Source organism: Pseudorasbora parva, chromosome 4, assembly GCF_024679245.1.
Source record: "Pseudorasbora parva isolate DD20220531a chromosome 4, ASM2467924v1, whole genome shotgun sequence".
NCBI classification, from domain to species: domain Eukaryota; kingdom Metazoa; phylum Chordata; class Actinopteri; order Cypriniformes; family Gobionidae; genus Pseudorasbora; species Pseudorasbora parva.
In genome coordinates, this window is record NC_090175.1 from 40,105,335 (window position 1) to 40,117,847 (window position 12,513).

Sequence of the window (12,513 nt, forward strand, 5' to 3'; positions counted from 1 at the left end):
TGGAATGCATTGTGATTACAGTCCCTTTTTTGTTATGTTCAGGTGTTACCATACTTTTGTCCATATGCCCAATCATCAGTTGTATTATATTATTCATCACCATTATTTATCACGATACAGTGTATCCAGAAGGTATTCACAGCGCTTCACATGTTGCAGCCTTATTCCAAAATGGATTGAAATCATTATTTGTTTCCTCAATTATACAAGCAATACCCCCATAATGACAATGTGAAAGAAGTTTGTTTGAAATCTTTGCAAATGTATTAAAAATAAAAAACAAAATAAATCACCTGTACATAAGTATTCACAGCCTTCGCTCGATACTTTGTTGAAGCACCTTTGGCACCAATTACAGCCTCAAGTATTTTTGAGTTTGATGCTACAAGCTTGTCACACCTATTTTTGGGCAGTTTCTTCCATTCTTCTTTGCAGGACCTCTCAAGCTCCATCTGGTTGAATGGGAAGCGTCAGTCCACAGCCATTATCAGATATCTAGAGACGTTTAATTGAGAAGAACCTTCGCCCCAGCCTGGTTCCAGAGTGATCTGGAGCAGGTTTTCATCAAGGATGTCTCTGTACATTGCTGAATTCATATTTCCCTCAATCCTGACTAGTCTCCCAGTTCCTGCCGCTGAAAAACATCCCCACAGCATGATGCTGCCACCACCATGCTTCACTGTAGAGATGGTATTGGCCAGGTGATGAACAGTGCCTGGTTTCATCTAGACATGATGCTTGCCATTCAGGCCAAAGAGTTCAATTTTTGTTTCATCAGACTAGAGAATTTTGTTTCTCGTTGTCTGAGAGCCCTTCAGGTGCCTTTTGGCAAACTCCAGATGGCCTTTTACTGAGGAGTGGCTTTCGTCTGGCCAATCATGTAGGTCTGATTGGTGGAGGGCTGCAGAGATGGTTGTTCTTCTGGAAGATTCTCCTCTCTGGCCAGAGAAACGCTGGAGCTTTATCAGAGTGATCTTTGGGTTCTTGGTCATCTCCCTGACTAAGGTCCTTCTCCCCCGAACGCTCAGTTTGCCTGGGCGGCCAGCTCTAGGAAGAGTCCTGGTTGTTCTAAACTTCTTCCATTTACGGATGATCGAGGCCACTGTGCTCATGAAGACCTTCAGTGCTGCAGAAATGTTTCTGTACCTTTCCCCAGATCTGTGCCTCGATTTAATCCTGTCTCAGAGGTCTACAGACAAATCCTTGACTTCATGAGTTCATGAGTTGGTTTGTGCTCTGACATGCACTGGTAACTGTGGGACCTTAGATAGACAGGTGTGTGCCTTTCCAATTCATGTCCAATCAAATGCATTTACCACAGGTATATTCCATCAAGTTGTAGAAATGTCTCAGTGGAAACAGGATGCACCTGATTTCAATTTTGAGTGTCATGGCAATGGCTGTGAATACTCTGAGTTTTCAAACAAACTTCTTTCACATTGTCATTATTATGGGTTATTGTTTGTAGAATTGAGGGGAACAAAGAAAGAATTTAATGCATTTTGGAATAAGGCTGTAAAATAACAAAATGTGGAAAAAGTGAAGCACTGTGAATACTTTCCAGATGCACTGTATATTTAGCCTGGATGCCAGCCAAACTCAGCCCCGCCCACAACATTTCAGCTCTGACAGTTCGGTCTGGACTTGATCCATAGAGGAGTAATTATGCCCGAACAGACACTGGATTCTCCAGAAAAAAATGATGTTCGGGGGATAAAATGCATGTTATTTTGGCAAGTTTGCCTGCTAAAATTCGCATTGCTAGGTCTATATATCACATAATTGAGGTTGCTTCAACCTGCGAACATGGAAAACCACCTGCAGGGAAAAAAATGCAGACTTGGCAACACAGTACAGTTGAGTTCTGTTGACATTTTGACAACTAACGTTATGCGTCGCTTCGTTGCTCTGATTGGTTGTAGGTCTATCCAATTGAGATCTTTCCTGGCTTGGTTAAAACAAGCCCCATAATCACAGCCCAATGGAGCAGTTTCAGACTCATACTTTGACTAGAATTGAGTATGACTACTTCAGGCTATTGTATATTTACAACAACTACAATAACTACTACTACTATTATATAATAATAATAATAATAATATAAATAATATAAATAATAAATAATATAAATTAAAGAACATAAGGCAAAAAACATCCATATTTATGGCCATACAGTATGCACAGAATGTTAATTTGAAAATAACTTAATGTAAGCCATTTCAGGGAAAAATCTTGGCATTAATGAGTTCATTTCTGCTCCATTTCATGTGAGGAATTCGAGCTTGTGCTCCTCTGATTAATTCAGTGTGATATTTTGTCATTGTTTTTATTTTTTTATTGTTGTAGTTTATTTAATGGTTCTTTGTAAAATCTCTGTTGAACACTGAACATCTGTCAGTGACCCCAGGAGACAGATGAGCTCCTCTTAGGGAATCTGCAAATGGTTGCATGCACACATACACTGACACATGAGCACCGAAATAAGAACGTGTACTGCACTGCACTCTAGTGAATCAGTAATTTGGTGAGTGTTTCTTCAACTGTGGGCAACCTTGACATTTAGAAAACACATTTTTCAAATTATTTATTTTTGTCTAAACCCAAAAAAGAAATTCATTTTTACTACATTCAAACATTTTTATTTATTAAACATATAACATTATGGAAATGACAGTGCTGGAAACATTTGAAATGATATGGGTGACTTTTTATTTTACAAAGTCTAATTTCCTAGACACCATTTATTCTAAATACATAAAATTGAGTATTTGTACACTTATTGAATATTTTTACAAAATTACACCTTGATTGACAATGACATGCAATATAAATATTCTGTCCTCTTTTGCATTTGCAGTGCCTTGAATTTTCTTAATATATTACATGTCTCATATTTTATCTTAAGCTCCTCACTGACAGTGCTGTCTATAAGATTATAAATGTAATGTTTTATGATAATTTTTATATTTTAAGATTACAAACATGTAAGTCTAGGACAAGGATCAAACAATTAAACCTATACGTAAAAAACCTTTTGTAGCAAAGTAAATGATGATGTGGTGCAACCTTTTCAAGAACTTTTATATACTGTAATTGTATGCATCTCTCTTGTTTCCCCTCAAAATGTATAGGTTATTATACATGTGTAGAGGTCATCTTCACTCTGAGGAGGCAGGTTGGCTTTTACTTGATGGGGGTTTATGCTCCTACCCTGCTCATTGTCGTCCTGTCATGGCTGGCCTTCTGGATCAACCCAGATGCCAGTGCAGCCCGAGTCCCCTTAGGTGAGTCAGCCTTCAAATGGAGCTGGAATTGCAGTGTTGTGTTTGATGACCCATATCAGAGATACAATTTTTCATTACATTGCCCATTTCATTATTTTATAAGTCATGGGGTTTTATATGACCAAGGTGATCAGCTCTGCATTCTTTGGTAGTTTTAATTCCTATTAATTAAATGTTTTTGAAAAAAGTGTCTTATACTCACAAAAATACGGTAAGCACTAATGTTATTACAATTTTTAACAGTTTTCTATTTTTTATATATTTTAATATTACTGAATTTTCAGTAGTCATTATTCCAGTCTTCAGTTTCACATGATCCCTGATTTGCTGAATGTTGAAAACAGTTGTGTTGCTTTATATTTCTGAAAATCATAAAACATTTTGTTAGCACTTTATTTTACAGTCACGCTCCCCATGTACATACTGTACACACACACACACACACACACACACACACACACACACACACACAAAGGTTCTTCAGTTGAGGTGGTATATAGCACTGCTACCATATAAAGAACCTATTAAACCCAGTGTTGTTCTTCAGCAGTTCTTTGGGGTGGTTAAAGTGCTATATAGCACCACTGCCATACAAATATCCTGTATAGCCCCTCTATAGTTGTTTAACACTAGAACCCTAGAACGAAGTAAAATATACCCATGGTTGTATTTCAAATGTACATAACAGATTTTCAATAAAATATCAAAGTCTCCCAGTTATTGACTTTTTACAATTGTGTTATTTGCAATCCCCTGTTGATAAAAATTGTTTAGATAATACAAGATTTAAAAACGGGGCATTTATTCCTAAAACCACCAGCAGGTCAAATTTACCCTATATAATTCCTATATTTTCGCGCTGACATGTAGGCTTACTGTAAACAGTCACACAATGCACGTTCAAATGAAGATGTTTTACCCTATAAATGTTCAAACTTTGGATTAATTATAAAAAAAATTGTTTTGCATTGTATTTACATTTACATTCATGCATTTAGCAGACGCTTTTATCTAAAGCAACTTACAACTGAGGAGTACAGGAAGTGATCTGTCATAAAGAGGCGAAGAAACGCAAAGTGCATTAAATACAAGATTTGGATATTACTCAGAGTAGCAAAAGCTAGAATAGGAAGGGAAAAGATAAAAACAGAGCAGGAAGAATTAGATTTTTCTTTTTCTTTTTATAAGATTAAGTGCTCATGGAAGAGATGAATTCTGCCATGCACATTATGTATTGTTTGCTACTGTGTTGATTTTAAAGTCTGCCCAATTCAGATCTATGATGTAATAAATATTTTTTTTTTAAATCATTATTACCGCAAGTTCATTGGTGTTATTCTCTTATTCACATTATAAATGATAACTACCCAAATTATTAATTAATTAGGTGAAACTGTGCACATGAATTTTTCAGATCGTATGTTATCCTTTTTCATGCATCCTATTCAGTTCGGTGGATTATTATTGCTCTTTAATGTCTATTTAGGGTATTTTAGTCATTTAAATGACATGGGTTATCTTAATATGTGATTTCTGACATTTTATTATTACACCACCCACATATGTATTTATTTCCCTCTAATTCCTGTTGTCATTGCAGGCTGGTTTAGCCTATATTCACCAAAAAGCGATTCGTGTAGCCTGCTTTAAAAAGCATAAAATAACAGGACAAAAACATAGTTTATGACTAAAAATAATAATTTCATGACTCTATACATTACTTTGTGAAGACAGTGGCATAATACAGTGACATATTATGTTTTTTAGCTGTGTCAAAACAGTAATGATCTGCATGGGTAACTTTGACCTGCTGGCGGGTTTAGGTACACAGCGACCCCTGGCTCTGGCTGTTCTAGTGTTAAAGGTTCTCAAACGCTGGCTTAGTCTCTTAGTTTAGGTGGGGAGAGGATTAGCCTTATGCAATTATTACAAAATGAGTCACATTTTTAAACACATTTTTATTTAAAAAATAAACTGGGAGCCATCAAAGCAAACCACATTGTCGAAGCAATCTTGAATTAAACACACTACATCCCAATATTTCCCACACTGATTCATAGCCATGAACTTGTTTCACAAATTTATAACATGTTGAAGAAAGACACATCTTTCCACTTACACTGGGAACTTCACACATCAGTCATTCCCATTATTACCCGAAATCCAACCCGTTTTTCCTCTCTCATCTCTCCATATTGCTCCTCTCATAGGCTCCACCTCTCCTTCATTCCTTTCTCTCATTTGTCCATCTGTCCATTCCAGGGATGGCTGTCACTTGCAGGTCAGTTTTCAAATTAAAGTGTTTTAATTTAAAACTCAAGATATCTGCTCAAGATCAGGGCACAGTGAAGTGATTTATGTAGTTATGCAACTGCATGAGGAATTTGTCTTTCTTTTTCCCCCAATTCTCTCTCTCTCTTTAGGTATTCTGTCTGTTCTGTCGCTCTCATCTGAGTGTACATCTCTAGCATCTGAACTTCCTAAGGTCTCCTATGTGAAAGCCATTGATATCTGGATGATTGCCTGTTTGCTGTATGGTTTTGGCTCTCTTGTGGAGTACGCTGTGGTTCAGGTGTGTATGCACATGTCTGCTGTTGTCTTGCATTGAAACATTGCAGAAGTACAGATTTTACAGCTGCTTTTGCACACTTAGGGCCATGTGGACTACACTTAAAATAAACTTGCTTAAAATACACATTTTACACTCTGTATTTCTGCTAATAATATCCAACAGTGGACAAACATGCATTACAAGAGAATTCTGTCTTCTTTGTCATTTTCCTGAACATATGCATTTTATTCACAGCGAAAATGTTATTTTCATTTCAGCCTCATTTAAAATTATGTATTTTTACAACAAAAAAACATCCCCCCCACACACACAGAGCTAAGAGACCACTCCAAAATAAGCAGTTTCCTATTTGTATATGAATGTATTTGAGAAAAATATGCATTTTTGATAAACTACTGAAAACTTCCCACATTTATTTGCTGAAAATGACAAGTCATCAAACAAAGCCAAGATGCTTGACTGCATCAGACTGATATGCATCTTGATTTGCACCAGAAATGGCATAAAGTCACCTAACAGCAAGATGCATGGATTCTGTCATTGGAAATTATTCCACCAAATATTGATTTCTGAACACTTCCTAAGTTAAAACATTAGTATTGTGTTGTTTAAAAATGAATGTAAACTTTATTTTGTATTATTCAAGGTCTGAAAACATTGCATCTGTTTTGTTATTTAGACCAGTTATAATTTTCTGCAAATAATTGCTTTAATCCAGAGAAATTGATAATTTTGCAGTGGTCTCTTAATTTTATTCAGAGCTATTAATTCATGAGCTATTATTTATTGCCTTATATTTCTTTATATCTCATATCTGTATTTGTTTGTGTATGTATATATCTCTATTCAGCAATATGAGGGTATATTATGTATGATGTTGTCATTCTGGTTTGGTACCATGGACAACACGATGTAATACACTATGAGTGTGTCTCAGTTGGTTCAGTAGTCAGGGCACTGACCAGGCAGTCGGCCATTTTAAGGGCTGTCTTAATCGCAGAATCCTTCCAGAGCACTGAAACTTTCGCTCCCACGATGCACCGCAAAACCCAAGGTGCATGGATGCCCACTATGTTCCCTCAACGAACGTTCTGAAGTTTGAAACTTAAATCACGTGAGCCAACTCTACACATAACAACCGACAACATGCAATATTTAAAAAAAAAATAGAAACCATTATTTTTTTATTATATTTCAGCATAAACATACATCATTAGACATGTAATGAAAACAATCTAGCTTACATTTATAATTTATTTACGGCTGAAATGTTGCACATATATGTAACAAGCAAAGTATTAATCATAATATACTTTAAATAACATTAGAAATAATGTCAGAAAAAAATAAGCTCTGCTGTTGCTCATAAATAACAGCAGTTATGTTGTACATTAAGGATGTTGTCACGTCGCTGGAAATATGCAAGGAACAACCTTTTCTGGCTTTTTACTTTTATAAAAAACAGTTAAAGACACTAATGTTTAATACATTTATTTGTTAATAATAATAATTTATATATTTTATATAGGTCTTAAAGCTGTCTAGGCTAGTATTGATTATCAAACAGATTGCCACTTTAAACTATTCATTTTGTAATAATTTATTTTTGCTCATGTAACAATACACTGATTTTTTCCCCAGTCTTTTTTATCCATGAGTTTTAACCATATTAGCCGGATTTTTATACCAGTGTGTTTGACTTTGACTCTTAAAACTGTATCCCAGTACCCAAAATATCTTATATAGCTGTTCCTTAAATAGGAAAGTAAGAAAAGGCTGACATGGACTCTTTTCGAGGAGAAAATAGATCAGTAATCAAAGCCTGAAAACAGAACAGCAACCACAAGAAAAACCTTACTAAGGAGCAATGACCTCCGTCTGAACTATAATACAGAAATGCAGTTCCTGTGGTTACATTGTCCATCAATCCTGAAAAAACTAGGGTAACAGCTCCTGGAGCACAGAGCCTGATAATACTGCAATTTACTTTCTGAAATTTGCTGAATTATTTATTGTTAGTTTCGTGCCTAAAATGCAGAAATATGAAAAGTGACCTGAACTAGAGTGATAACAGAAAACCTCCTGCATAACAAATATTATTAGATTTTCATTTTTGTGTGTGTGTGTGTGTGTGTGTGTGTGTGTGTGTGTGTGTGTGTGTGTGTGTGTGTGTGTGTGTGTGTGTGTGTGTGTGTGTGTGTGTGTGTGTGTGTGTGTGTGTGTGTGTGTGTGTGTGTGTGTGTGTGTGTGTGTGTGTGTGTGATATTTATATATAATTAGATTTATTAAATTCTTCCCCTCAATAGAGAGATGTTTGATTCTACATAAGCGATTAATGTAACAGAGAAAAAGAAGATGGCCAGAAGACTGCTACCATATTTGGGACTAATATTATATTAAACTGGACATTTATCTGGGTGTATCTGTTACTTGGACACTTAAGTTAAACGTAAATGAATTCAATATTTTTTTCATTTCAATTTTATATTTCATAATTACTGTTAACCAACAGGTCACAATCCTGTTAAGTTTTCGTCAGGTTCTAACTGGTGGAATTGCATAAAATGCATTGAGTAACAATGGTTTAGTCTATATTAATCTTGATTAGTCTATAGTCTATTTCAAAATTGTATTTGCGAAATGTACTGCTTAAAAAGTAATTTATTTCTCTAAAAACAAATGGCACTTTATATTCATACAAAAATATGGATTAGGGGCCATTCACACATAACTTATTTTTGTGGTTAAAACATGACACAGGTCAGTGGAATGAAACAATCACAAGGTCTACAAGTTTAACCGTGTTTTTTTTAGAATGCCTTGTCATGGGTGAGACGCTGCAGAATATGCAAAACACAACAGTTAAACGGTTAAAGACATTGGTCTAGTGTATTTTACAATCGAAAAGCAGTGCAGTACAATGGAAGAAAAAAAACGTGTTTTTGCTGTGTCCCAGGTGATGTTGAACAGTCCCAAGCGCATTGCTGAAGAAAAGATAAGGATGGCTGGGAAAGAGAAAGCTATAAGAGAAAGAGAGAGCAAGATACCAGCCAAAACTAACAGTGCCAATGGTACTGGTGGGACACCAATACATGTCAGCACTCTACAGGTCAGTGTAAGTATGCACATGTATTCCTTCCTTTAAGTAAGATGAATGTGTGCATTCATGTGTGTGCTCTCTTTGTGAGGAAAGCTTTTGTATTCACATATACATATATGAGTGTGTGTGTGTGTGTGTGTGTGTGTGTGTGTGTGTGTGTGTGTGTGTGTGTGTGTGTGTGTGTGTGTGTGTGTGTGTGTGTGTGTGTGTGTGTGTGTGTGTGTGTTAATGGGTACATGGGGAGATGAAATGGATGTAATTGAGTCTACTGCTCTGGGCGTGCTCAGTGGGACATGGGTGCAGAGAAGAATGGAGGATTCTGGGGGACTGAGAGTAATGTGACCCGACAGCACTGAGGCCTAAAGCTATGACAGAGCAGCACGGGAGTTCACAGGGGTGTGTGTGCACTTGCATGTGTGTATGCGTAAGGACTAGAGGTCATATTACAAACAATATTTAGGAGAACTGTATTGTTAGGATAACTGCAATAGCTTCCCTCAAGACTGAAGTTCATGAGAAACTTGTCATTTTTAGAATAAACTGTACAGTGCATCCGGAAAGTATTCACAGCGCTTTACTTTTTCCACATTTTATGTTACAACGTTCTTCCAAAATGGATTTAAATCTTTTTTTTCCCATAATTTTACCAACAATACCCCATAATTACAATGTGAAAGAAGTTTGTTTGAAATCTTTGCAAATGTATTAAAAATAAAAACAATGAAACATGTACATAAGTATTCATATCCTTTGCCATGACACTCAAAATTGAGCTCATGTGCATCCTGTTTTCACTGATCATCCTTGAGATGTTTCTATAACTTGGTTGGAGTCCATCTGTGGTAAATTGTTGATTGGACATGAATTGGAAAGGCACACACCTGTCTATATAAGGTCCCACAGTTACCAGTGCATGTCAGAGCACAAACCAACTCATGAAATCCAAGGATTTGTCTGTAGACCTCTGAGACAGGATTAAATCGAGGCACAGATCTGGGGAAAGGTACAGAAACATTTCTGCAGCACTGAAGGTCTTCATGAGCACAGTGGCCTCGATCATCCGTAAATGGAAGAAGTTTGAAATCACCAGGACTCTTCCTAGAGCTGGCCGCCCAGGCAAACTGAGCGATCAGGGGAGAAGGACCTTAGTCAGGGAGATAACCAAGAACCCAATGATCAATCTGATCAATCCGTCCAGAAGAACAACTATCTCTGCACTCCAACATCTACCACACAGGCCAGGTGGAAGCCACTCCTCAGTAAAAGGCACATGACAGCCCTCCCAGAGTCTGCCAAAAGACACCTGAAGGAGACAGATAGATAGCTGGACAGATGATTGGACAGACAGATTTTATCTAATTATCTGTACAAAAATTTTAACTAACTGCAATCAAATCGGACGGACGGACGGACGGACGGACGGACGGACGGACGGACGGACGGACGGACGGACGGACGGATAGATAGATAGATAGATAGATAGATAGATAGATAGATAGATAGATAGATAGATAGATAGATAGATAGATAGATAGATAGATAGATAGATAGATAGATAGATAGATAGTCTAATTGTCCTTTGTGTTTTATGTTTGTGCAGGTCGTGGAAAACCGCAGTAAGAAGGTGTGCACTTCTAAATCAGATCTGCGCTCAAATGATTTCAGTATTGTCGGCTCTCTCCCACGAGATTTCGAACTCTCAAACTTCGACTGTTACGGCAAGCCCATAGAGGTCACAGATGCCACCGGTAAATCACAGAACAAGAACAACAAGAAGCCCTCACCTCCGAAACCCGTCATTCCTTCCGCTGCTAAACGGGTTGATCTCTATGCACGAGCTCTGTTCCCTTTCACTTTCCTCTTCTTCAATGTTATTTACTGGTCTGTCTACCTGTAACCATGACAAAGTGTGTGTGTGTGTGTGTGTGTGTGTGTGTGTGTGTGTGTGTGTGTGTGTGTGTGTGTGTGTGTGTGTGTGTGTGTGTGTGTGTGTGTGTGTGTGTGTGTGTGTGTGTGTGTGTGTGTGTGTGTGTGTATGTAAATTTATGTTGAGGGTGATGATTAAGCATGAACACAGTGTCGAAATGTTCATCCTTTACATTCTTTGATGTCTGTTAAATACTCCTGCTATTTGTATTTCTCCTTGTAAGTCGCTTTTTGAGATGTGTGTCTTTAATACGAGCAGCATGACTTCACAGACTGTGTGTGTTCAGCCACGTTTGGCCCAAACTGCTAGATAGTGATTCACTAAATGATGTCCCATGCCAACACTTCTGTAAATAGCAGTCATTGATAAACTCAGGCAAGAATGTGCTTATGGAACAAAGGACTGAATAGATCTGGACAGATAATGGCGTATTGCATTGAGTCTGTGATGAGAAGGGATTAAACTGCTGTTATTGAGCCATACAATAAAGGTCCTTCATCAGCTGTATTCTTATGTCTATATCATTTTGGATGATCAGATGTTTGCATTGTTGACATTCTGTTCAGGAATTTGTTTTAAACTTCTCTAATTAATTTAACAAATTAATGTACAGATCTCAACATAACATTTTTGTTTAAGATTATTTCCGTCAAAATCTCATTTATGTGCTTTGATCAAGTGCTCTGTACATACATTTGAACCAACTGTATGTACAGTACATACAGTTTATGTTGTAACTGCTTGTCTTATGTCTATTTGCATAATTAATTATTCCTGTGTAGCCATTTTTTAGCTGCCTTTACACTGCACTAGTGTGATTCTTGACCTGTGTGCAGCTGCCTGAAAACAAGACACACGATCAGTGTCATGACAACGGCTCTGCAGCATTTCATTGTATGCAGAAAGACATGTTTTGGACTTTGGTTATGCTTCATGTTTCGTTGCTCCTTTGTCTAGCTTTGTTTGTGTAATCCTCCGTTTGATGAGTTTCTGTTTAAGTTTAGTTCGTAGTTCAGGTCAAGCCAAGTCTTTCTTTACTGTATTTTTTGTCAACATTTATGTAAATAAACATTAATGTATTTACATTCTGCAAATTTGCTTTCAGTGAACTTCATTACAATAACATTAATTTCAGATTATACAGTCTTGTTCAAAATAATAGCAGTACAGTGTGACTAACCAGAATAATCAAGGTTTTTAGTATATTTTTTATTGCTACGTGGCAAACAAGTTACCAGTAGGTTCAGTAGATTCTCAGAAAACAAATGAGACCCAGCATTCATGAAATGCACGCTCTTAAGGCTGTGCAATTGGGCAATTAGTTGAATTAGTTGAAAGGGGTGTGTTCAAAAAAATAGCAGTGTGGCATTCAATCACTGAGGTCATCAATTTTGTGAAGAAACAGGTGTGAATCAGGTGGCCCCTATTTAAGGATGAAGCCAACACTTGTTGAACATGCATTTGAAAGCTGAGGAAAATGGGTCGTTCAAGACATTGCTCAGAAGAACAGCGTACTTTGATTAAAAAGTTGATTAGAGTGGGGAAAACCTATAAAGAGGTGCAAAAAATGATAGGCTGTTCAGCTAAAATGATCTCCAATGCCTAAAATGGAGAGCAAAACCAGAGAGAC

At 37.0% G+C, this 12,513-nt stretch overlaps 1 protein-coding gene across 3 annotated transcripts in view; it reads left to right on the forward strand.

Moving 5' to 3' along the window:
• glrba (glycine receptor, beta a) overlaps window positions 1–11,977 on the forward strand; it is a 44,587-nt gene extending 32,610 nt beyond the window's left edge. For 2 of the 3 annotated variants that reach the window (XM_067441754.1, XM_067441753.1), the window contains 4 exons: window positions 3,132–3,284; window positions 5,708–5,856; window positions 8,813–8,971; window positions 10,557–11,977. In XM_067441754.1, coding sequence (XP_067297855.1) covers window positions 3,132–3,284; window positions 5,708–5,856; window positions 8,813–8,971; window positions 10,557–10,853 — 758 coding nt within the window. In that variant the 3' untranslated portion in view covers window positions 10,854–11,977. The remainder of the gene's footprint in view (window positions 1–3,131; window positions 3,285–5,707; window positions 5,857–8,812; window positions 8,972–10,556) is intronic. The other variant, XM_067441755.1, reaches the window with a different exon arrangement.
• The last annotated feature ends 536 nt before the right edge of the window (window positions 11,978–12,513 follow it).